This window comes from Capricornis sumatraensis, chromosome 17 (assembly GCF_032405125.1).
Source record: "Capricornis sumatraensis isolate serow.1 chromosome 17, serow.2, whole genome shotgun sequence".
NCBI classification, from domain to species: domain Eukaryota; kingdom Metazoa; phylum Chordata; class Mammalia; order Artiodactyla; family Bovidae; genus Capricornis; species Capricornis sumatraensis.
The window spans coordinates 39,637,868-39,665,680 of NC_091085.1; the positions used below are offsets into that span (position 1 = coordinate 39,637,868).

Below are 27,813 nucleotides of genomic sequence, written 5' to 3' on the forward strand. Positions count from 1 at the left end.
TTAGGAGATATTATTATTATCAAGGAAATATTATACTAGGAGATCATAAAGACCAATGAGACAAAGCCTCTGACCTTCAAAAGTCCAACCCAGTCCCTAAGTTGCATGTTCCCATAAAACACATGTTAAAAAAGAAATGCCTGTGGATGTGCTACATCTCTATTTTTTGTTGTTGAAGGTAGAAAAGAGGTACAAAATGTATATGAGCTATTCTAACATAATCAAGACTCTTCTGAGAATACAAAGATGCAAAATGAAAGGACAATAAACCTTGTGTCTGCAACACAAAGCCATCCTTCAAAGACACTGTTACATATACCCAAGTTTTAGCTATGATAGGTAGGGGAGGTGAAGGTGTACAACTGGACAGTCTCCAAAAGGAGCAGTACTGGAGCCAAATCCCCAAGGCCCTTCCCCCTCCACACAAGTGTCAGAGCTTGAAAAAGAACGCAGATTAAATCATTTCTCTTTTACCACTGACCCTCTGTCCATGGAATGTGATCAGCCATGACTCTAGCCAGAAACCTGAGTAAGCAACCCAGACTCCTATCAATGTACAGGAATAAATTGTTAAATGCATTGGAGCAAAGTTTGCACTTGGAAATGAACAATTGAAAAATCACCTCTGACAACCCTAGGTAATTTATAGCTTCTTTTTGCAGAATCACGGTAAATTAATTGTTTGAGCAGAAGGAAAAAAGAACTTTATTGTATACAATTGAAAGATACAACCAATAATAATATGAAATTCTAGCTCCCAACTACTGCTTTCAATATTCTTTGGAGAAACACATTTGCTTTTAATTTTAGGAGTGGTTGGAGCTTGGGAACTCAAACTTGGTTTACAATTTCAGCACTTTAGTTCACAGAAGATACCCTGACAAACAATTTTTTCTCATTAAAAAAATCATCATGGTGAATTCTCTCCAGATCTTTAAAGAGGTTATAGCAAATATGAATAAGTTTTCATACTGGTGTTATTTGAAGTTAAAAAATAACAGACATATTATCACCTATTATTAGCAAAATGATCTATAATTATTACTCTTACTCCTCATGTCTAATGAAGAGACAGCACTATTTAATAAGTTTAAGCCAAGTCAATTTTTGCATATCTAATGGGTAAATAGTAAGACTAAATAAATCTTCTAATGATAACAATGGACATTTATTCTTATTGCCAAGCACAGGTAAACACTTTAACCAAACAACAACCAATAACATAATCTATTTTATAGTTTAAAATTTTTTTCTAAAGCCTAGAATGACTTAATTGCCTGTCTTTAATAAGTATTTCCATTTTTAAACTAATTAAATCTCTTCATCTAAGAAATAATTCCAGAGAAGGAAAATAGAGCCAGGAAGTGGGTTTAGCAGAGGAATAACCCCAAATCAAAATAAAATTACATGTAAATCATAGCCTGAGTTAAACCAAATAACTCAGTATGTAAGACCTATCTCAGATCATTAAAAACCTAATTAGGTAAAAGAGGACATATGGGTAGAAGTTTCTTCAGGGCTGTGTATACAGATAAAAGTGAATTTCACTTAGAATAATATCTCTAAGAATTATGTCTCCATGAAGAATTACATCCCTAATTATATATCTAATATCCTCTAGGCCATGAATATACTGCTTCATCAATAGAAGAGCCAAAACTACCTATTTTGAAAAAAAAAAAAAAAAGATCACATGGGATTCGAAAAGATAATAAATGAACATTTTAAATGAAGAAACCCCTCACAGCTATAAAAAAGAAAAGAAAGCAAGAAAACAAACACATGAGCCTCAAATTCACTAGCATGTTGTGTCTGGGTTCCTGCCAAGTATCACAAACCACATTTGATAATTTGTGTTTTTGGCTAAGTGACACCAGAATATCTCTGAAGGGATATATTGAAGGGGAGAGAGAACTGAGGAACCAGCAAATGAGCCATCCGGGGTATAGCTTTATCGTTTCTAGTTGATGGTCAAAACAACATTGGAAGCAGTTCAATTAAAAAAGCAAATCAATGATACACTGAGGTAGTAATAGTCAAAAATATACCCCGGGAAAGGCCAAGCTTGAAATTCTTTGGCTTATGCTATGAAACATTAGTGTCTAACCTATCAGCAGACAGAACAACTTGTACTTATACCATGGCATTGAACCATATTGTATTGTCTCCAGAAACAGCTTCTAATCTCTGATCATTCACAGCACATTACATGCTTTAGTTCAAGGGAGAAGCGAAAGGATTGTGTTAAGTCAGAAGATAGTGCCTTAAATGTGTAGGCAGATGAAATCAGGAATCTCCCCAAACTTGGCTCAGCACATTAAAATTAGTCACTGTCTATAAAGAAACTGCCAAGACTGCTGAGGATGTGAAAGTTAATACTGTCCTGATGTAAACTGTCAGCCCATTGCCACTCCCCCCTTGAAAGCCACGCTATAATGCTGACTTCTACCAAAGTTCTTCATTGAGGAATAGAGATTTCTCAAGTCTGAAATTCCTCGTCCTCTGGTAGACTTCCTTAACTGTGAGGTATTTAGTTTAATAAGGTAATTTAACTTGAATAAATGGATTCTTTCCTGAACTTCTGAAATCGCTAAAGAATTCTCCTTAGCTTTACACATAAGATAGCATGAGATGACATACAAGGTAAAAAGGGTTCATACTTTGGTTCTGATCAGGTTGAAAGCTAAACTGTATGTATTTTTTGTTAGTCTGTAAGATAGAACATTTTTATATGGTCCTGTCAGTAAAACGAACAATTTAACAATAAAGGTAAATCATTATAGAAAGCAAATAGAAAGAGAATGATCTTTCCCCCACCCCCCCCAAAAATCAACAAATAATTCTTAAGGAATGATAAAATCATTACCTCTGCTCTCTGTGTTCTGGGAAAGGCAGTTGACTTTTCTATGGCATAGACATCCACCAGGTAAAGACATGCTCCTTGCTCCCGGTCCAGGATGGCTGCAGTCTGAATGATGCCACTCCGTCGTCCAATAGTAAAGAGCCGTCCAACAGTTTTTTCCTCGCAACGGACTGAGACAATATAATATTCCACTGGCGCTTCGGATCCTCTAGGGCTAGCTGCTTCTATTGATATCACATTGGTGCCAATGGGTTCTCCCTCCTTCAAAATGGTTATATATTTGGGTTGTGTAAAAACAGGTCCATCAAGGCCCTGAAGAATGACGGTCAATTCAGTGGTTGATTTCCTCCTTTCAGGGCCAAGGTCTGTTGCTGAAACTATGAGATTATAGATCAGCTGAGAAGGCACCAGGGCTGAAGCCACTCTCAGATCTCCACTATAGCGATCTACAATGAAGGTGTCTGTGTCACCATTGATGATCTCATACTCCACCTCTCCATTCGCCCCTTCATCTGGGTCAGCAGCCATGATTGTGGTCAGAACAGAACCAATCACAGCCGAAGGGTCCGCCGCCAGGGCATTTTGTGATATAAACACTGGAACATTGTCATTGAGGTCTGTAACCAAAATAGTCACGTTTTTCAAAGCATACCGTCTAGTTTCTATAGGCACAGCTTGATCATTGGCTTTAACGGTTAACTCAAAGAGATTAGCAAATTCCCGATCTATCTCAGCATTAGTATAAATAGTGCCTTTGACTTCATCTATGCCAAAGTGGTTGCCCCGTGGCATCTGCTGGATGATTGCATAGGAGAGTTGCCCATTAATGTCTGCATCGGGGTCATGTGCAGTCACAGAAATGACAGATGTTCCAATGGGGATGTTCTCAACAATAGACTTGAAAATATCCCCAGGAGGGAAGGTAGGAGGATTGTCATTGAAGTCTCTCACGTGTATAACCACCGACATTGTAGATGAACGAGGAGGCCTTCCTTGGTCTTTTGCTGTTATATTTAATTTGTACAAAGACTGTGTTTCAAAGTCCAATTTTTTGGCAAGAAAAATACTCCCAGTGTTGGGGCTAATGCTGAAAGTTCCATGGTTGTTAGTCCCAGTGATACCGTAATGTAAGTCAGCATTGTCACCTGAATCTGAATCAGTTGCAGTAACAGAGGACACGAGTTCACCGATTCTCATGTTTTCCAAAACATCAATGAATAGTGTTGATTTAGGGAAAGAAGGGGTATTGTCATTTTCATCTAAAATATCAATATTTAAGGTACAGGTCGAATTGAGGGAGACTGCTCCTGAATCCACTGCTTGAATTACAAGGGAATAGGCAGGTGTGGCTTCATAGTCTAATCTGCCAATCAGTGTCACCTGACCAGAGGTGCTGTCTATAGCAAACTGTCTTTCTTCATTTCCTTTTATTACAGAATAGTGAATAAGTCCATTATTACCTTCATCAACATCTGAGGCAGATACTCTTAAAACCTGTGTCAGGTTGGCTGCTGACTCTGATATTGTTGCTTGGTAAAAGTCTTTTAAAAATTTGGGAGCATTATCATTTATATCCTTCATGTAAACATGTACTGTGGCCTGATCCTTAAGAGGCTGAGGGAGCCCCTGATCTGTTGCGATGACTGTAAAGCTAAACACCGCAGTGCCCCTCCGCCTCATAAGAGACTCCCTGTCAAACTGATGGGTATTTGTAATTTCCCCACTAATTGCATGCAACTCAAAATCTGGCTGCACCATTTCAAAAGAATACCTTACTTCTCCATTGGGCCCAAAGTCTTTATCTATAGCACTTACTTTGCCCACAAACGACCCAGGTCTCTGTTCTTCTTCAAAGTAAAATGTGTAATTGGTACTGTTAAAAAGAGGTCTGTTATCATTTACATCTTCTAAAATTACAGTAACATTCACAGTAGCACTAAGGGGTTCCACCGCTCTGTCAGAAGCAACAACCAGCAAAACATATCTGTCTTGAAGTTCACGGTCCAGTTCACTTTTTATATACAATTGACCATCTGGGAATATGCCGAAAGCATCCCCAGTATTGCCTTCAGCAATGCTGTACGCAATTTCACCATTTGCTCCTGAATCCTTATCAAAAGCTTGCACTTTAAAGAATCGAGAATTCACAGGTTCTGACTCAGAAAGGGTGACCTCATAAGAAAGCTGGTCAAACACTGGTGGGTTGTCATTTACATCATGGACATAAACTGTTAAGATGAAACTAGAGGAGAGCTGGGGAACACCCATATCAGATGCTAAGATCTCTATCTGGTAGGAACCAGCATGAACATCCAGGGGTCCTAGCAGACTAATATTACCATTCTTTTCATTGATAGTAAAGAGATTCTTGGGGTTTTGCTTCAGGCTATAGACTACCATGCCATTGACACCTTCATCGGGGTCCACAGCTTTGGCTTGGAAAATGCTGTGACCTGCCTGCCAATTTTCCACCACATTCACACTCTCTACTGCCTGAAGGAAATGGGGAGAGTTGTCATTCAAATCCTTAACTGTTATGTTAACCATAGAGTCTCCAGTCACTGTGCCCCCACTGGCTACTACTTTCAGCTGATAAAAGGATTGCTCTTCTCTGTCAATCACACTTGCTGTGGTAAGCTGCCCAGTAACCTGGTTGATAGCAAACATACCTTTCTGATCCCCGGTAGTAATGAGATAACTGATGTTGGAATTGAGATCCATGGTGGATGCGGACACACTACCCACATGATATCCCAGGGCCACATTCTCAAAGACCACGAAGCTGTAGGCAGCCTGGCTGAATACAGGCGGGTTGTCTTGAGTGTCCAACACAGTGATGGTTACTATCGCCTGGTTAGGAGACTGCAAATTGCCACCATCAGTAGCCACTATTTGCAACTGGTAAGCAGTTTTTTCTTCTCTGTCTAGGGCCATTCTTGTAGAAATAACCCCACTCTGAGCATTGACCTGAAACCGAGACCTGTCCCCAGCTGATATACTGTATTTGATGGTTCCATTGAGACCCAAGTCTGGGTCAGTGGCAGACACTGTGGTGATGTAGCTACCTCCAGGCTCATTCTCCTGAATATGAGCAAAGTATTGGACTGGGTAGAACACAGGGCTGTTGTCGTTAATATCCAGGAGGCTCACATTTATGCGAACCATTGATGACTGGGGAGGTGACCCCAGATCTGTGGCCAGAACCAACAGGGAGTAGAAAGCTTGTTCCTCCCTGTCCAAGGAAGAGATAGTACTCAACCTCCCAGACACAGGATCCAGGCGAAAGGACCTCTGGTCGGTCTCAGCTTCCTGTAGGGAGAATCGCACTGTCCCATTGTCACCCAGGTCCCCGTCGGTCGCCCCGAGCACCAGTAGTTCAGTCCCAGTAGGCGCATTCTCAACCACAGACACATTATACCCTTCTGGCTGGCTAAACACTGGCTTCTCATCATTCACATCCAAGAGAGTCACAACAAGCTGGGCATAGGAAACCTTAGGGTGAACCCCCTGGTCCCGAGCACTGATATTGAGTACAATCTGGGAAGCAAGTTCACGGTCCAAGCCCCCAGCAAGCCCAGTGGTCACTAGACCACTGTGTTCACTGATGTGGAACCAACCCAGTCCATTACCAGAGACGATGCTGTAACGCAAGTTAGCATTGAGACCAGAATCGCCGTCAGTGGCGGACACTCCACTCACATAGCTTCCTGGGGGCGCTTCCTCGCTCAGGTTCACTCTGTACACTTGCTGTGCAAACACAGGAGGGTGGTCATTGATGTCATTGACGAAAATCACCAAACTCGCCACGGAAGAGCGCGCCTGAACCGCTGCGCCAGGGGGCGCCCCGTAGTTATCCGAGACAGAAACTGTCAGGTTGTAAGAAGGGATACGCTCCCGGTCTAGGGCGCTGGCAACTTTGATGAGACTCAGGTTCGGCACTTTGCTGCTCTGCACCTCAAAGTGGCGCTGCTCGTTGCCCCCAAGGATCTGCACGGAGATGTTCCCGTTGGCCGCTGGGGAGTCTGCGTCCGTCACGGTGAGCAGAGCCACCACCGTGCCCACTTGAGCATTCTCATCTACCGAGGCGTAGCGCGAGGTGGCAGGGAAGTAGCGGAATTTTACCACGGGGTCATTGTCGTTGACGTCCAGAAGCTGAATCAGCGCCTCGGCACGCCCCGTGAGGGAAGGCACGCCTCGGTCCATAGCCTGCACCGTAAGCGAGTACTGGCGCCGGGCCTCGAAGTCCAAGGGCTCCCGCACCGTGATGAGCCCCGTTTCGGGGTCCATTTGGAAGGGGGTCCCCTCGTCCTGAAGCCGATAGCGGATATCCGCGTTGGTGCCCTCGTCCGCGTCCGCCGCCGCCACCTGGAGGACGCTGGAGCCCACCGCGGCGTCCTCAGGCACCCCCGCCTGGTAGTGGGAACTGCCAAAAACCGGGGGGTTGTCATTAATGTCCTGCACAGTCACGTTTACCTGAAGGTAGCCCCGCCGCTTGGGCTCGCCCTTATCCTCCACTTCCACCAACAGCTGATACTGCGGTGTGACCTCGCGGTCCAGCCCGCCCTTGGACACCAGGTGCAGGAACGCGCCCTCGCCGCTCGGGTTCAGGGTGATATCCAGGCGGAAGCGACCCGCCTCGTTGCCCTGGATGATGCGATAGGACCGGTGGTCAACGCCATTGGAGCCGATGTCCGAGTCGGTGGCGGTATCCAAGATGACTTGCCGCCCGCTGCTACTGTCCTCCTTGAAAGTGACCACAATCGAGGGTTCTGGGAAGACCGGGGCGTTGTCATTGAGGTCCCGCACCAACACCCGCACTTCGGTGGGGTAGGTGGGTGAGCTGGAAAGAACCACCAGGTTGATCACGTCGCTGGGCAGGCTCTCGCGGTCGATGGTCGCAGTGGTGTACAGGGCCCCGGTGCTACTGTTTATAGCAAACAGGGCGTGGCTTTCGCTGAGCCTGTAGGTGAAGCCTGGGCGCGTCTGGATGGTGCCCACCAGCGTGCCGGGAGGCTGCTCCTCCAGGACCTGAAACACCTGGCGCTGCTCCGCCCCGCTGACCCGGGCGGGCCCCGAGAGCAGTGACAGCAGCCAAAAGACACGAAGGAGCTGAAATGATGTTAAAGTGGGCAGCGGGAGCCACGGGCGGCCAGGAGCCCTGTCTGCTGCCAAGTCCATGGTCTTGGCTCCCTGGAACGGAGTGATAAAGAGAAGGAAGAGGTGAGGCCAAAAAAAAAAAAAAGAGTGATAATGACAGGGATCAAGTAGCACCAGCAGACATGCAGCCGACGGCTCTGAGAGCTCTGCTATTTCAAAGAACTTCCAGTCCAGAAGAAGCAATTCGCACGAGCAAAAGCCTCCAGGTAGCCATTTGGACGCTTAGTGAGGAGGAGATGCCTTGAGGAAAAGCGGCAGGGCATTCCTCGGGCAGTTACTCCTGCCTGTGGACGAGTTCCCAGAGAAGTTTCTCCAATCTCCTATATTTCCCCCTTCACTTTATTTTCGAATCCAGAGTCTGAGCGTTTTCGCCAGGGGTGGATAGGAGTTGGGAGAAGTTGCCTGTATTTAAGGTATAGGAGGAATTACCGCAAACTATTATCTTCAGAAACTTTAAAACTTACCCAAGGCGAAGAAACTGAGGAAGGAAGGACAAACTTCCGCAGCGGTGTGGAGAAAACAACTGCGCACTGGGGAGGGGACGATGGGGAACCGAGGGTTATCGAATTCCTTTTCCAAAAGCTGGAGACAAGGAGTTTCCTCGAGTTCCCCTCTCCTCAAGAACAAGGCTGCAAAGCCCTTCAGCAGGGCTGCAGAAGTGGCGCGGAGGCCCAGGCGGCGGCGTCTAAGCTCGGGCAGCCAGCAAACTGCATTCCAAACGCTCGCCGGGCGCTCTGGAGCGCTCAGCTCCGTCCCTTCTCCTCCAGGAGGAGCTGCCGCCGCCCCTGCTGCCTCTTCCAGCCCTTAGGCGGGCACAGGCAAAATCCAGCGCTCCTCAGCATTTTTTTTTTTTTCACCTCTGCCGGGATGCCTGCCGACCCATTATTTGTACATCCAAATCAAGCGCAGGTCCCCCTTTCTTCTCGGCCTCGCCGGCGTCGGGCAGGAGCAGCGCGCTGTCCCCGCGTCCCCTCCCCTCACCATGCCAGGGGACTCCTTCTTCGGCAGTCCCAGTCAGAAGCCCACTCTAGTGCGCCTCGCCCCTGACCTCTTGCCCTTTGGTTTTATTGTCCCGTGTCAGTTTCACTTTGTAATCCACAAGGCTTTTTGTTTGGGGCAGGGTGGGGTGGTGGCCATCGGTCCCCCTTTTCTCCTGCACTGTTGACGGTGGAGGCGGGGAAGTCGGCGCTGGACTGTGGCGGCGCCCCCAGCAGCTCCGGACGGCGGCTGTCAGCGCTCTCCCTCTCGCCTGCCCGGGCTGAAGGCTGCAGCACCGCTGTGGAGCTGGAGCTCCGCGAGCCCCTCTCAACCTCCGGCTGGTCCCTCTCACTCTCCCCGCCCCTTCCCCGCCGCACGCGCGCGTGCGCGCGCGTACACACACACACACACACACACACACACACACACACACACACTCACACCGCGCCGCCGAAACACAAACAGAGGGGGAGGGAAGACCGCGAGCTGAGCAGAACTCAGAAACTTTGCTCGCCACTCATTGATCCCCGCACTTTAGTTCAGCCGGACTCCCCCTGGCTCCCGGTGCTGTCACCTACCGCCCCTCCCTCGCCCCAGCCCCATTGGACCCGAGCTGAAGCGGCCCCGCCTGGCACTCCTACCGCCCGCGCGCTCCGACTTTTTCGGCCTCCGACTGGCTTCTCCGGATGCTAATCACTCCAGCCTCCCGGAGGACGGTAGGCGGTCGGGTGTGGGAGCCCGGCGAGTAGGAGGCGCTGAGAAAGGGAGGGTGGGGGCTAGGGGGGTGATTCCCTCCCCTCTTTTTCTTTCTTTCTTTCTTTCTTTTTTTTTTTTTTCTTTTTGGTCAAATCTTGGCCGGCATCTGAGCAATAACAGCAAAACGCTGCTGCCGAATAGATGGGGGTGGGGTCAGGTTTGCAGATAAATAACTTTAGGGACCGGGTCTGGGGAAGACCGTTAGGTTGTTATGCTAGTAATAACTCAAGGGTAAGGGGGTCGAGAGAAATAAAGAAAGGCAGGGGGTGAGGGTCTGTTAGAGCGGGAGGAAGGATTAAGCAAAGCCTGTCTGGGAATGCAAAGCGCAGATTTGCTTTAACCGTTTCCTGCCCTTTCTCTTACGAAGGGAAGGAAGGGAGCTGCTGTACAATAAGATCCAACAGCATCCACACCGAACCTTCCCTATTCCTTCTCTGTCTACAGAGCGAGCCAACTGCAGTCCAGGTCTAACCCTAAACCTGTCTCCACTCGCCCCTCCCCTACCTCCAAGTGAGTAGGGGCACCAAGGCCTGGGCACCAACTGCACTTTGGATTTCCTATAGGAAAAGCCGAGGGGACTCCTGTTTTGTTTCCTTTCCCAAAGTTTGGAATTTTGATCTTTGTTGGGAGTATTGCCCTCTAGCCATTTTCTAGCCAAAGGAATCCTGACGAAATGGTTTCTTTCTGTTTTGGTTTAGTTTTTGTCTGGGGGAAAGGTAGATATGAGAAAAATTGAAATGAATAGAATGAAATTTAAATTTTAGAATTACCCACGTGCCACTCGAGGCACTCAGATTAACTCCCCTGCTATATACTGTGGCTGATTTTTCGGTATCACGCAGCACTTCAAAGGGAGGGGGGCGTGGAATCAGGAATCAAGTCAGTATTATTTCCCCTTTAAGGAAAACCGCTTAGAAAATAAGAATTTAAGCCAAGTAATGCAAATATAGGGCGTAAGTCACATTTCATCCACAGTGACCCCCTCCAAATTTAAAATTTCTGAGCTGGGAGATGATTTAGACATGAGTAAATACTGCCCTCTGCTGTTCGCTGTCAGTCTTACATTTTTAGTCGTCTGGTTTCTTGTTTAAAATTAAAGGCAGAGACTAGAAGGATCTGGTTACAAGGCTAATTCCTCCTTCTTGCGTAGGGATAGCAGCAGAGAAAAAAGATCTTTTGGGATCTCCTAGTGCCTTTCTTTACTTAGGTAAAAAAAAATTGTTTTAAGCAATAAGGCACACAGCAAATCCAGGTCCTCTGATCCAGACAGCCTATAACCCCAAATTGATATATGTAAATCTGAATGGTAAAAAAACACTATCAACAATTCCTTTGTTTAGAACATTTACTTCCGCGGTTTTCTATACCATAAATACCAATATACATATATACACAGTATATATGATGAGTGAATTGGAAAAAGACAAGAAAGTATTTCATCATTTTTGTATTTTCAGCTCATGAAAATTGTAAAAGCATTGGAAGTTATTCTTTTAAAAGAGATATTTAAAAGCGTTTTCTCAAAACTCTTGTCTCTGCCAATAAATTTTGGGTTTTATTTTGATGTAATTTAGCCCACAAAGATTTGTATAATTACAAAGTGAAACCAGAAATTTTCACAAACCATGGCTATGATATGTGATTTTGAGAATATTGGGGTTTTTGTTTGTTATTGTTTACTAATGTGCAACAGTTCAGTCATTTGGGTAGGAAAGAGTAGAAAGAGAACATTTAGTTCCTTCTCAGAGATCAGGTATACTTTTTTCTGTTTTCCTGTTTGTTTGGAGAGCCTGTGGGATAATCTTCATATTTAGTCTCAAGAACATTAATATTAAATCTGCATCATTTATGAGTGAATTTAATTTGGCGGTAATGGGTTAACATTCATTTTGTGGAATAGGAGGAAGTGTACTATATATTTTTTAATTAAAAAATTCAAGATATGACAAAGTTAAGTAATACAGAAAATTTATATATATTCAGGACATAAAATCATTTCTTTGAACAATTCTGAAAGAATATAAAAAATGATTTGGACAGTGGCATGGTTGCATAAATAAATGGAAACATTCCATGATAACTAAAGTAACACCTTCATTTATAGATAAAACCTACACATAAAATTGCAGTCTATTACACATAGGTGTGTAATTTAATGTATGGTTCAGAGAATGGTTTTAATAAAAGACAAACAATGAAGCTTTCCTTATATTTAATTTTTCTTCTTTGGATTTCAGAAATTGTAGTAATATAATGAGTAATGTAAAGTAAGGATGCCCACAACAAAATGAAAGGAAATAAAGACATATTGTAACTGTATGGGTGAAAAAGCAAATTTTATTTTTGCCTTTCCATTGAAAGCTTATCTATTTTAAGAAAGGGATTACTTTGTGAAAGCTTTCAATAAACTTGAAATTATATACTTCTAAAAGAGAAGACATTCATCAGTTTTAATAGACTGTAGGGAAATTTTTTATTTTTTATGTCCAGACTTGAAAGGAGCTAGAGTTGTAAAGCATACAGTAAAAAAAATAAAAAGATTTTGTGGCAATCTGCTATCCTAATGTGTACACAGTTACCATCATTACTTCATTAAAGGTCTGAAATTACTTTTTTTTTTTCATGTTTTAGACCCTAGGTGAAGAAGCTTAGGTTAATCATACTATATAATTCATTAGGAACATTGTGGCAGAAAAGGATTCTCCCTCTGCTTCTTCCTTTTCTGCCCTCTTCTCTTTTCCTCTCTTCTCCTCTTCCCTACCTTCTTTCTTCCCTTCTCTCTTCTTTTCCTCTCCCTTCTCTCCCTATTTTCTCTTCTACTTCCTTCCCCTCTCCTTCTCCTCCTCTCCTTTCCTCTTTTCTCTTGCTTTCCAATTCCTGCCCTTCTCTTCCCTTATCTCCACTCCCCCCCTCCCTCTCCCATCCTTCCCCTCCCATCCTTCACTTTACACTTTACTATATTTTGCTCACCTTACCTTATTCTGCCTTACTCTTTTCTCTCCTTAGCATTCTTCACTTCTGTTACAGGACTCCACAAACATTCTAATAAGTGGAATGTGTACTTTTTGGTTTCATGTTTTTGCAAAATATGTATTATTTAGTTGTGCTGTATTTTTAACTGAGATAAATCACTTGGGTTATATGGTGTATGTGTCTCATCCTGTTTTTTCTCTTTTCCACCAAGTGCTATTTTTAAGGTTTATACATGTTATGAGTGTACTGCTTGATTGTTTCTGACTTCTGTGGTTTTGCAGTAACGTATATATCCATTTCTCTTAACCTGTCTACCTACATGGTCATAGACATCTAGTTTGCCTTCAACTCCCTGACATCACAGATTAATCTGCAGTGAACATCCTTGCAATTTGTCCCCAAAAGGCAGTGAATATTTTGGGGATGTATAGTGGGGAATGGAAGAGGCCTTTATCACATACCTGAAATGAATAGCTGATTGTTTGCTAAACAAGAGAGAATTAAGTTTGTAGGATACAGTGTTTTGGAGCAAGATGTGAACTGATCCTAGAATTGGGAAGCATGAAGTTCAGAGATGGCAAACTTTTAGCAATAGCAAGGGTTAGATATCTCAAGTTAGTAGATAGTACTTTTTGCTGAGTGGCAGATTGTCTCTTGGTATCATTGACACAAGTGGGGTAGGATTTTTGTCCTTATTTATTTTATTTTTCTTACTCTTATATCTGACTCTTTTACTTTCCAACCCCTTCTGCTATATGTTTAACTCAGTATTTTAACATTTCTCATTTCCTGATAAATATATTGCTATAAATTTCCCTCGAAGTACTGTACTAGCTTTACTCCACAAAATATTAATTATAAAATGCTACATGCAGTGATGTCATTTTTATTCACTTAAATTTTCAGTAAATTTATTTTATAGTTTCCTCTGTGGCACAAGATTATTTATTAATATATAAATATATTTATAAATACATATAGAGTAATAAAGAGCCCTCTTCTTGAGCAACCCCGCTGCCTTTCACCACCTTCCCTGGTACCCAAAATCTATATCCCTTTGTTGTTATTTATTCATTGTGTTATATCAAAGTATCTGTGATAGGAAGGGAAAGTGCCTGCCATCTTCAAGGAATCCTACCATTTAAAGGACAAGGCCTACTCATGTGAAGGAATATATGATAGCAATTAAAAGTGCTCAATTTTAATTTATAAGTGATTTCTACCTACTTCTGCTTCCCACTCTTTGCATCTCCTCCTTTTTAAAAGTTGACTGTAAACCATTTTTTAATTGCAAATTTGCTGAACATATTCCAAATGAAACAGTAACTATGCATGTCTAAGAATGTAGTATGTGAGTGTCCCACAATCATTTTTAGGCAAATTCCAAAATAAAGTGTTAAGTATCAAAAAACAAAACAAAGCAAAAGCATCTGTGATAAAAAGGCTACAGTATCTTTTCTTTCTTATCTTAACCCACTCCAATCAATCTTACCCAAAGCTATCCAGTGAAATCTTTCTTGTCAAAATCTCAGTTGATCATGTCCTTCTCCTTGATTAACTTTACGCATTTCCCTTCCTCGATGCCGTCCTGCCTCATCTTTTCAGTCTCAGATGTTTTACTGTGCAGCAAGCACCCGAGGGCTCATGGGACTTAGTGATCTCGTCCTCTATCAAGACTTCAAATAAGTTGATTACACTCAGAAAAGAATGTGAACTCTGCAGTTCTTAGATTCAATGTTCTGTCCATATCCATGAAATTGTTTGTTAACTATGCTATTCAGATCTTATATATCATTGCTGACTTTCTGTTGGCTTCATGTATTGATTCTAAAAGTGGCATGGAGGCATGTTAAATCTGCATCTGTGATTGCAAATTTAAATATCCTTGTAGTTATGTTGCTATTCTTGTTTTGCACGTTAAGACATTTTAATATATATTTTATATTTTATTTGTTCTTCATGTTATACATTTTAGATTTGTAAATGCACACATATATATAATTTATATATTCATCATGAATTAAACCTTTCCTAATTAAGGTTTGATTTTCTTTATCCCAAATAATGTGCTTTTCCTTAAAGTCTGCTTTGGTCTAATACAAGTACAGGTAACCAGCATTCTTTGTTACTATCATGACAGATTTTTTTTCCCCAAACTTTTACCTTCTATTCTCTGTACCCTAACGTTTTAAAAGTCTTTTGGACACAGCATTAAATTTGCAAATGTATTCACTTTTTAAAAAATTTATTCACACTTAATATTTATACTTAAATTCTGTTTAAATCTGCTATCTAACTTTGTGCTTCACTATTTTTCTCTAGTTTTATCTTTTGTTTATCTCTGTGCTTCTTACTGGAGAAGGCAATGGCACCCCACTCCAGTACTCTTGCCTGGAAAATCCCATGGACGGAGGAGCCTGGTAGGCTGCAGTCCATGGGGTCGCTAAGAGTCGGGCACGACTGAGCGACTTCACTTTCACTATTTGCTTTCATGCATTGGAGAAGGAAATGGCAACCCACTGCAGTGTTCTTGCCTAGAGAATCCTAGATACAGAGGAGCCTAGTGGGCTGCTGTCTATGGGTTCGCACAGAGTCGGACACGACTGAAGCGACTTAGCAGCAGTAGCAGCATGCTTCTTACCTGTTTTTAATTAATTAGGTATTTATTTCACTTTCTGCTACTACTTTGGGTGATATATGCTCTGTTTTATCTATTTTCATTTTACTTCAAGAAATTACGAAATTATTCTTCTCAAAGTCTAAACTAGTTCAATACCTTATGAAAAAAGGAGAGTTCTTCAACAATACATTTTAAATATACATTGGTTTACTTCCCAACTTACATCTTAATTTGGTATTGCTTTTTAATTCTTTCATTTAAATTTTAATCTTGCATAACATTTTTTATTTTTTAAAAAGCAATAATGTAACACAGTTTGTTGCATTTCCATCTTTCTTCTATCACAAACATTCTATCCTGGATCTCCTGTATTTTGTCTGCAATATGGTTTTCTGAATTTCATTTTGGAATCGGAAGCTTTTGATAGAAACACTTAATAGTGCCCCTGTTCTTGAAATACTTTTTCTTTAAAGATAAATTTATAAATTCAAAATTAATTAGAGTCATTTAGACATAAATTTTTTGTCACATGCCATACTAATGCAAATATGAAAAAAGACATTTAAAGAAATAAATTAGGATATTTCTAATACTACACATTGATATTTTAATTCATGTGAATTTTTTCAGAATCATCATTATATTTATCAACACAATTTAATCATACAGAAGTTGGACTCTCCTTTTACTGTCAATCTAATTCCTATTTTTCTTAATTTTTCATTCAAGGTAACTTGTGATTTTTTTCTCATTGATTCCTCTTGAAATGCCTCTGTTTTATGTTTTGCAGTTTTGATTTTTATTTATATGTAGGTGCAAAATGTTTTTTAATCATAGTTGGAAATTGAAGTCTTATGATGCAAATCATACTTCCGTTATTTCTGAAAAGTGTTCAGCCTTTGTATTTGCAGATCTTACTCTTGGCTTTGTTCTCCTTGTTCCTTCTGGAACTCTACTTAGAGACATATTAGATCTTCACATGATATCTTGTAAATCTCAATATCAACTTAATATTCTCTTTTATTTTCTCCATGCTTAATTTTGAATATCTTTTTCTGAATTGTTTTCTAGTTACTAATTCTGTCTTTAGCTGTGTCTGCTAAGTTACTTCAGTTGTGTCTGACTCTGTGTGACCCTATGGACTGTGACCCACCAGACTCCACTGTCCATGGGGATTCTCCATGCAAGAATACTGGAGTGGGTTGCCATGCCATTCTCCAGGGGATCTTCCCTGTGTCTAACCTACTTTTAAACTCATCTACTTACTATCAGTTTAATTACAGAATTCTTATACCTTAACATCTTGATGTGTTTTGAAGTTAGCTATCCCCTGCAGACCTGGAGAAGGAAATTGCAACCCACTTCCGTATTCTTGCCTGGAGAATCCCCATGGACAGAGGAGCCTGGCAGGCTACAGTCTGTGGGGTCGCAAGAGTCAGACACGACTTGGTGACTAAACCACCCCCTTCAGATATTTTCAAGTTTGTTTTTCCTTCCTTTGAACATGTTAAACATAAATTTTGGTGTTATTTAGATAGGTATGTGAAGATTCCAGTATCAGACATATTTAATCATGTTTATGCTTTTTATTTTTATTGCTAGTTTTAGCTCATAGGAAATTGTTTTCTCATGTGATTAGTTACATTTGAAAATAAACTGATCATTTTAATTGGTAAATTTTTGTGCTATTCCTTGAAGCTTAGGATTGGTGTGCTCCCATAAAGAAGAGCTGATTATACTGCCACTAGGTGCTTGTGGGTTACTGTTAGTCTGCAACAACTACTGTTGTCTTTGAAGCTAAGATGCCAACAGCAGAAGAGCAACATTTTTATGAATCACTAAGTAATGCTGTCAAGTAAACCATAAAAAAATACTTTCTCATCACTTTGGACTTTTATGTAAAGACAGCATACACTCATTTAGCTTGTTGTCGTGTCATTTTTTATAAAAAGGAAAGTATAAGCAAAATAAATTGAACAAGGCACTCTCAGATCCTTTTCACATTGAAAATCCAGCTCAAAGGTGTATAGCATTTATTGAAAAAGTATTCCATTTTGCTTCTGACTTTTTCTAACATACTAAAACTGCATGTTTGATGTTCATGTGTAGCCAATAATAGTTGTCGCAATTGCTAACAGGCTTTTTTCCGATATGATGTATATCCTAACTACTAAATGTTAAACTAGGACCAAAAAAAGCAGAATCTTAGAACAATTAAATATAGTGAGTTTACAACTTGGGGTTTTTTTTTTTCCCTGTACCTCTTCAGTAATGTGGGGGCTTGCCTGATAGCTCGGTTGGTAAAGAATCTGCCTGCAATGCAGGAGGCCCTGGTTCAATTACTGGGTCGGGAAGATCTGCTGGAGAAGGGATAGGCTACCACCCACCCTAGTATTCTTGGGGACTTCCCTGGTGGCTCAGACAATAAAGCGTCTGCCTACAATGAGGGAGATCTGGGTTCAAACCCTGGGTCGGGAAGATCTCCTGGAGAAGGAAGTGGCAATCCACTCCAGTATTCTTGCCTGGAAAATCCCATGGATAGAGAAGCCTGGTAAGCTACACTCCACGGGGTCGCAAAGAGTCGGACATGACTGAGCAACTTCACTTTCCCTTATGGCTTAGCTGGTAAAGAATCAGCCTACAATGTGGGAGACCTGGGTTTGACCCCTGGGTTAGGAAGATCCCCTGGAGAAGGGAAAGGGTACCCACTTCAATATTCTGGCCTGGAGAATTCCATTGACTGTAGAGTCCATGGGGTCATAAAGAGTCGGACACGACTAAGTGACTTTCAGGAATGTGATTTTGAGTGCTGCCTTATGCCTTCAACTTCTCCATACTTCAGTCTAAAAATTGCCAAGGCAATTTTATTTTCAGTTTTTTTTTGAGAAGGCAAGGTGACTAGGTATATCTGGTTATGAAGATAACTAGTTATCCTAACATTGGACTTAGGAGTTCCAGCTTTAATAAGAAAAATTCCCTATTAAATCCCACTTCCTCTGAAAAGGCTGTAGGTTTTCATCCTGTACCACAGCTTAAAAGTCAAAACCATATTAGTGAAGTTTGGCAAATATCCTTAGAGCCAAAGCTACTTCAGCGTTGGATTTTCCTCTATGGGTTCTCATCTAGACTAGATATGATAATTCCTGACTATCATATCATGCTATCTCTTTGATCTTTTAAGAAACTATTTTAAAACTTAGTAATTTTAGTGGTTTTGAGTGGTAAATAATAGCCTTGCATATTAACAGAATAGGAAGTCTATTTACCTTATTTCTTCAAATAGTTTCCTTTTTCCATTTGTTTTTCCTCTTTTGGGAAATTTTATTATTTGATATTTACCCATAAGTCAGGTCTCTGTAGCTTTTCTTGAGGTTTTCTAGAAAATTTCTCTATTTGATGTTCCAACTTAACTAATTTGATATTCAGGTATATTCAATATATCACTGTTTACTCTTTTGTACTCTTTATATTGGGCTTTCCTGGTGGCTCAGAAGGTAAAGAATCTGCCTTTACCTTAATGCCAGTGTGGGAAACCTGGATTTGATCCTTGGGTCATGAAGATACCCTGCAGAAGGGAATGGCTACCCTCTCTAGTATTCTACTCAATTTTTTTCATACTAACCAAATAATTATACTTCATTCATTTTAAAGTGAATTTTAATTCTTGTTTTATATTGACAATATCTGTGCATTAATTGTCTGTCTGTGCTGCTCTTTGCTTGCAAAGCTGTGTCTGACTCTTTGCAACTCCATGGAATACTGGAGTGGTTGCCATTTCCTTCTCTAAGGTATCTTCCCAACCCAGGGGCAAATTCTTTACCGCTGAGCCATCAAGGAAGCCCCTATCTGTGCTGAGGAGTGATCAAAGGCCAGACCTCAGCCTGTGAGTTTAAAGTAGGGTTTGGCAATTTTTTTCTATAAAAGAGAAAATTGTAAATACTTTAGGTTTTGAAAGCCAGACATTCTCTGTCACACCATTTAAACTTTCCCTATAATGTGACAGCAGCTATAGATAATGCAGAAATTATTGGGGATGATTGTGTTCCAATAAAAATTTATTTACAAAAACAGGAACTAGGCTCAATTGCATAGGAGATAAGCTTGGTACTGAAATCTCTACAAGATGACCATTGCTGATCATTCCCATTTGTAATCTTTTTTTTTCCACCTATATAGGTACATGTATATAAAGTCAGTATTTTGAATATGATTCAAGATTTCTGTATGTTTTACGAAAACTGCTTTTCTAACCTTCTGACCTTTTGTGATCTTAAATTTAAAACTCTGAGGTATAGTATGATTGGGAAGTGACAATCTCCCTAAATTGTAATCTACAGTCAGAGATTTTTAGAGAGTAAGACAGAATATTCAATACCTAAGGGCAGCTCTTCAGAGTGTACTTATTTCATGAGAACACTGATGTCTTGGCTGCTGCTACCAATTTCTTCAGGGAAGCAGGCAATAATAGCCTGAAAGCAACATAGGGTAGAGGCAAAAGCTATTTTTTCCCTAAACATTCATTCTTTCTAGTCTTTATAAAAATTTTCTGGCCCTTATTACTTGATACTTAGCTTTTTCCTTCCATTTTCCATATCTCTTTTTTGTAATATATATACATATATGTATATATATAATTATATAATATATATGTTTACCCCTTTTTTTTTTTTTTTTCTGGCCGGTGTTCAATTTCCAAAGATTATGGAACCACAAGTGTATGTAAATAAATCTGAAACTACATGATGGAAACCAAAATCATATTCTGTAACATCACACTTATGAGAGAAACCAAATGAAGGGTTAGCTTTGGAATCCTTCGTAATATAGTACATGTGAGTATGTGAGCAAACCCACTGGAATGGAAATTGCTTATACTAAATGTGAGACTAGGTTTCTGAATATTGTGGCATTTGCCACAGACTAGTAATTATGTACCATAATTTGGAGAAACTGCTCAGTCAAACAACTGTTTGTGACAATCTACTTTTTTGTTGAAATGTATAATGTATCATGGATTGGTTATCTTTTAATTTTTATTAGGTATAGGTATACTGTTTATCTCAAACTAAAAATATATAAATATGGGTAATAGTTAATGGTTTCATTAACATTAAAATGAACCTGATGTTGAATTTCATGCTGGAATATAAAGAGAATTAAGGAAATGGATACCTCTAATATGACCAACCTAGATAGCATATTGAAAAGCAAAGACATTACTTTGCCAACACAGGTCCGTCTAGTCAAGGCTATGGTTTTTCCAGTAGTCATGTATGGATGTGAGAGTTGGACTGTGAAGAAAGCTGAGTGCCAAAGAATAGATGCTTTTGAACTGTGGTGTTGGAGAAGACTCCTGGGAGTCCCTTGGACTGCAAGGAGATCCAATTAGTCCGTTCTGAAGGAGATCAGCCCTGGGATTTCTTTGGAAGGAATGATGCTAAAGCTGAAACTCCAGTACTTTGGCCACCTCATGCAAAGAGTTGACTCATTGGTAAAGACTCTGATGCTGGGAGGGATTGAGGGCAGAAAGAGAAGGGGACAACAGAGGATGAGATGGCTGGATGGCATCACTGACTCGATGGACCTGAGTCTGAGTGAACTCCTGGAGTTGGTGATGGACAGGGAGGCCTGGCGAGCTGTGATTCATGGGGTCGCAAAGAGTCGGACACGACTGGGCGACTGAACTGAATACGTATAGATAAATGTCTTAGAGAAGTGTTAAATAAAATGGTATGATAGGCAGTGTAGTTTTACTAGACTTTGAACATATGAAAACATTTGAAAATACAGGACAATTTAAGCTATAACTTCCATCTATAATACGGGTATCGAGAATTAGGAGAATCTAACCAAAAGTGTTGATTCTAATGAAACAAATAATCTTGACCCACAGCTAACATGTTATCTTATTTTGTGTTTTACCTTTATTTGAGATGATGAAATACAGACTAATATAAGACACCTTTGTGTTATTGCCTAATGAGCATATTCCCTTGCCATTATAATAATTATACATAAATTTTAATTGGATGAATAATATTTATAATATGAATAGGCCAAAACTTTTTAATTTTCTTTCAGTGTTGACCTTCAGGATGTTTTCAGGTTAATTTGCTATTAAATTCATGCTTTGATAATTATTACTCACTTCTCCAAACAAAATTTATTGAAAACTGTGTATCAGATACTTCAAAAGCTACAGTGGTGAGACAGTGGTGAATAAAACAGACATAGCTTCTGTCATCTTTAGTCAAATTGTAGAAATTTTTAAAAGAATTTAAACTTTTAAGGACCCTTTTTACTTATTGCCAAGTTGCCTTCTAGAAAGAATCTATCAGTTTGTAATTGAAACCGAAGTATATCAGAGTTGTCCTCCCAGAAAAACAAAGAAATACATTTGAATATAATATCTCTTTAATCCTGGTTTATTTATAGGGGATTAAAAGATGTCTTCTTCTATCATATATTTCTATTATATTCATAAATTAGCTATTTGTTTTCATTTTTTAAAGAAATTATTATTTGTTGTTAATTTAATTAGTTTGGGTCTCAAATATATTTTTCAGTTGTTGCTGCTATAGTTGCTAAATCAATTTATTTTCCTGTATAAATGCCTAGCTTTGTTTTAACTTTGTAATTCTGTCCTTTATCCAGAGGCTAAAATAATTATTGATGAAACTTTAATTCTGGTTTCATCTTTCTGCTCTTCCTTCTATTAAATACTTCTTTATCCTAATTAGATCAAATGGCATAATGCCACCAGAGCAGGGACGATAAAACATTTTCTTTTCTCTAAAGATAGCATGATGTCTGAAATTCAGATAGCATTCAACAAATGTCTGCCCAATTTCATCCCAGATAGGATGCCTAAAATGAAAAATACGTTTATAATCTTAAAAAGCAGTAATAAGTGGTTCGAATGGTATAGTTTAAAGCATTGTTTTCTAAAATGTGGTAAAGGGTGGTACTCACAGATAATTCCAGGAGGCTCAGAAGAGGATATTGAACAGCAAAAAAGAAAATGAGACTTAAAAAAAAAAACAAAACACTAAGGTGCATGTTGTGGCTTGACATTCACCTTCCATTCAAACCTTCCAGTCCACCTCGTGTGCACTTCTAGAGGCTTTTCTTCAGACACCCTCTCAGCCATGGTTGTTCATACAATGGTCCTTTGTTTAAATGCAACCACTTGGAGTCTGTTAGGTAAACATGGGCAGAGGCCATCTTCATTCTACTTCAGCCCGTTTTCTGCCAGCCAGCACAGCTGTGAATGAAGGTCCGCACTTGTGTGCCAGTGTCCAATCCATATGTATAGAGAAGTAATAATTGCATCATTTGCAGTTACCACAGTTTCTAACCGCTGGACCTCAGTTACTTGCTGGTGTTGGTGAAGTTAATTATTCTAGTGGTGGACTCCTGTTTTCCACCTTGCTGATTGTGGGAAACTTCACAGTGCTCATGATGGGGCATTTCTGTTTCTATCACCATGTCTGCTACAAATCTGAGAGCACTCAATTCCCTAAACGTTCTTCCTGAAACAGCTATACTGTCTAATAGTCCCTATAACTCGATGTTGACTGACACAATCACAAATTATAAAAATTATTCTACTTCTGTTTCTCTTTAAAATGAAGGAGAAATTCTATGATTGGAATTAGACCATTACCTCCTATTTAACATCACATATCTTTCTTTTGAATAGAGAGTGTTCTAAGTGAATAGACACATACGACAAGCATAATTCATGGAGATTTGATTAACATGAGACTGTTTGAACACAATATAGATTCTCCTTAATAAAGAAGATTAAGGTCTAAAATGTCAGAAGTAATGAGCACAATATAATTGGAAAAAAAAGCCTTTAGAACTTGGCGTATACTAGAAGACAAAGGAAAAATAACAAAGGATCTCAGTAGTACTTAAGCATTTGATATTTTATGGTACTCAACGCTCTTATTAAAAGAAAGAGTGCATTATCTGTACTATTTAGCTGGAATATTCCAGATGTCTCTAGTCTTTATAAACATATCACAACATCTTAATTCTGTGTTTATTTGAATTGCTCCTTAGTCATGTCTCTTTTTCATTCCATTCTTAATCACTGAGTCTGTGATTAAAAATGGCAAACATGTGTTTTAAGAGAAACTAAGCTGTGATTTCAGTTGTGGGTAGTAATTTCAGAGTGGCAGAACACATTAACCCCTTCCTTTCCACCCTACACATGAATGCATAACAAGACAAAGGAAACAGGAAACACAAATAAATCAGCAAAGCATAGAAAAATGAGCTACTTTTCAGTTCAAATGCTTTGCATGGTTTTGCCAGCAGAAGATGAAATGGTTGAAAGGCATCACTGACTCAATGGGCATGAGTTTGAGCAAATTCCAGGAGATAGTAAAGGACAGGGAAGCTAGGCAGGTTACAGTCCATGGGATCTCAAAGAGTCAGACATGACTTAGCCACTGAATAACAACAACTGAGGAGAGGTTTCTGAAGGAACAAACAAAAGAAAAGTGACGGTTCAATATTTATAAAACAGTGTTCAGCTAAAATAACACAAGCAATCACAAATAGGATACTATTGTGGTTAAGACTCTTGATTTTTGCTCTCAAAGAAAGATCAGTTTTAGAATCTGACAATCATTGGATTCTACTGACTCTGCTTTATTTTCTCTTCAGGGTCAAGTGTAAGTCATTTCACCATTCCAGGATGGACTTCTTCATTTGTAAAGTAAGAAAAATCAGCTCATGAGTTAACACTAAGTTGATTATCATCAGCCAGAATATGAGATATATGTCAATTTAATTAGGAAACGTTCCAGATAAAAGTTAAATACTGTTAATCATATCTATACTGGGAAAATATTGAAAACATAATTTCAATTTTCATGGAAAAGAAACAACTTTATTTATTTAAAAACAGCATTGAATGTGAAAGTGTGAAAGCGTTACTTGCTCAGTTGTGTCCGACTCTGCAACCCCATGGACTGTAGACTACCAGTTCCTTCTGTCCAGGGAATTCTCCAGACGAGAATACTGGATTAGATTTATGGAGTATCATGAATTATGGTACATTTCTAAAACCTTGGAGCAAAAATATAAAAATAATATAAAATAAATGTATTTGAATATTGATGGGAAAGGTCAAATGTTATTGTATGGTTGTGTGAAAGACAATACTAATTGTATATTTATTTTTAAATAAATCTGAATAAGTTCAACGGAGTAGATTCAGACAGAACAATCTGTTAAAAAACTTAATTAAAAAAAAATAGCCTGTATAAAGTTGAAGCAAAGTCTATTCAAGTAATACATAGACAAATATAGTAACACATACAGAAATATTTCAGAAAATCTAAGTTTTGTTGGCTCCAAATTTTTAAAAACACATTTAAAGAAGTTCTAATGTCATGTTACTACTTTCAGTGAAACCATATATGTCCCTGAATTGCTACAATGCAACCAAAATGCTACTCTATAGTCCTATCACTAAGTTTTTTTGAGAGTTGATCAATATATTAAATTTGAACAATATTTTATAAAAATTTTCTTTTTGCTTTTGATTCAGGAAACTAGTAGTAAGATGTTTACATCAATCATGTTAAGGTCATAGTCTAAACTGATCTCCAGCGGGGCTGAGACATGTTATTTTTTCATTTTTAAAGAAATTTTTTTTGAAAAAAAAGAAAGCACTATGATTTGAAATAAGCATCTTTGCTTTGATAACTTGTGTTTCATCTTTGCCTGTTGAAGGGTACATTATGATGATTGCCTCATTGTAGACTCCTGCTTGCAAATGGTAAATCTGTCTCTGTTTTTCATCCCTTTTTGATGATTGCATTTATCAAATAGTTATCATAACTCAAGATGGTAAATTGATGCCATTAAGAAGATTGAATAAGATGATGTAACTGCCATACTGATTCATAGCCAGTTGTTTATATCTATAATAATTTTGGCAAAGTTTGCAATAATTTTGCTTGTTTGCAGTGTTCTGTATTATTAATAGCACAGTTTTGTGCTCAGTGAATTCTAATCCTTACAGCCCACCAGATATCTCTTAGAATAAAGTGCTTTCTTTCCTATCTGTCCTGAAGGTAGATTGTGATTTTCAGATGGATTGATTTAATGAATGATGGTGGAGAGCTGTACCTTTCATGCTGGAAGACAGAAGTAGAGATAATGCCTGTAAACTACTTAGTGTAAGGAAGAGTTCAATAAATGTTAGCTATTTTTCCCTATTTATGTGACAGAATTCAATAGGAGTGCTCATTTAGAACAAATGAATAAAATCAATCATAGAAGTTATGTTCAGTCTTTAAGTTAGAAAGAACGTAGTAAAACTCAGTGTATTAGTTATCTGCTGCTGCTTAACAATGATACTACAAATTTGGTGACTTAGAACCACATTTATTTCTTCTCTGAGTCAGGAGTCTGGGAGCAGTTTAGTTCAGTCCTCCGCTTCAGGATCTTTCAAAGTTGCAATCAGAGTATTGGCCAAGTGGTGATCTCATCTGAGGCTCAATGGGGGAGGGATCAACTTCTTCGCTCATAGCGTTATTGACAGAAATCAGTCCCTTTCAGCTTGCCAGACTGAGGACCTCAGTTCTCTTCTTTCTCTGAGCTGGAGGCCACCTTCAGCTTCTTGTCACGCATTCTTCTCCACACAGCAGCTCACAAATATGGCAGCCTGTGTCTTCAAACCCAGCCAAAGAAAGACAGAGTCTCTTAGCAAGATGAGTAACAATCTTTTGGAGTGTATACACATAATCTAGTACATCATATCACCTTTGGCATATTCTGTTGGTTAAAAGCAGTTCATGAGCCCCACCTACACTGGAGGGGAGGGTATCAGACAAAGCATCAATAGCAGAGGGCATGATGATGAGTACTACCTTTAGAGTCTACTGACTACACTCCCTAAGAACAAAAATTACAAAGTGGTGGCTGTACTTCATTGTTTAAATTCATTAATTTCCTTCTTGCTTGCTGCCCTTACATAATAAAAGATAATTTCTTTTCTAATTAAAGCACTTGAGAAAAAAAGCAATATTGTAATTTTTTAAGCACTATAGCATTGGAAGGAGATTAGTATCTTGGGTTTGCATGGAACTTCACAGTTCACAATGTACTAATATTTATAAATATTATTATTTCAGACTAGAAAATGGAGAGTAGAACTGATATCAATTTCAAGATTACGACTCAGAGTTTAGATTCCATGTGAAGCCTTGATTATAGCATCCTGCTGTGTATCCGTTGATGAGTTCAATATGCGCCTCTCTTGATTCTGGCTATTTTTAAAAATAGATTTCTTAGTTAAAAATAATTCATATTGGATAGGATGAGGCGTAGGGGAGTGGGCAGTGGCCAGCTTTCACTGAAGCCAGATAAGCTGTTGGGGCAGGAGAATCAAGTGTAGAGAGCACTATATTGTGGTCATCAAGATGAAAGGTGCCATAGGTCAACCGGGAAATGTGAGGTACACTAAGCATGAATGGAACTGGTGACACAGATCATTTCATTTCTTTTTTTGAAATACTTGGTATGAGTCATTTTCTAGACCATATCTACAAGCATTGTGTGTGAAAGATCTGGTGATCAAGAGACTATTTTCATAGAGGACGTACAAAGCAGAACTCCACATACAGCTTGAAAATACAACTCTCTTCTAATCTCAAAACTTCTTTGCTCTTAACTAAGTCTATAGGACTTCTCTGGTAGTTCTGGTGATAAAGAATCTGCCTGCAAGGCAGGAAACCTCGGTTCGATCCCTGTGTTGGGAAGATCCCCTGGAGGTGGAAATGGCAACCCACTGCAGTATTGTTGCCTGGAGAATCCCATGGACAGAGGAGCCTGTCAGACTACAGTCTATGGAGTCGCAAAAAGTTAGACATGGTGACTAACATTTTCACTTTCAAGACTGTATCTCCTTCCCCAGAAGTAAACAGGTGGCACCCATTCTTCTTATAGGCCTTTTTCTCTGGAATATTCTCTACTTGAAGTATTTTCTTCCTGGTTGCGAAGCAGAAGTTACTTGGTGTGTATGAGTAGCCACCTTATAACTCTTCATTAATGTGGTCCAGAGTAACATTCATATGGTAATAACTTTATCAAGATGACACACTTAAGTCTATAGTGTTATCACTGATAATTCTCAAGGTGATGACTCTCCATGATGAGGTTTGATATTTCTGTCTTTTACTCACTAGTTAATCTCAACTCAGGTCAACCAGATATTCAGAGAGCATTTGAAAAATGCAGGTGGAACCATAAGCATAGTTGTTACAAATTTATGTATCCATGGAGAGTTGCAAAAGTAACCCTTCTAAAACCAAAGACTGCAATACTGTATAAAAAGATAGTTAGCTTTATGAAAGAAAGATGCTTGACAGTGTTAGTGCATGTACTTTGTGTTTATTTGATAAATATAAGTTAAAAGATCCTATGTATTTAGTTTTTCTCC

The 27,813-nt window shown here is 39.6% G+C and overlaps 1 protein-coding gene across 1 annotated transcript in view; it reads right to left on the reverse strand.

Moving 5' to 3' along the window:
* FAT4 (FAT atypical cadherin 4) overlaps positions 1-8,041 on the reverse strand; it is a 187,468-nt gene extending 179,427 nt beyond the window's left edge. The window contains exon 1 of the mRNA XM_068989805.1: positions 2,867-8,041. Coding sequence (XP_068845906.1) covers positions 2,867-8,041 — 5,175 coding nt within the window. The remainder of the gene's footprint in view (positions 1-2,866) is intronic.
* Between the last annotated feature and the right edge of the window lie 19,772 nt (positions 8,042-27,813).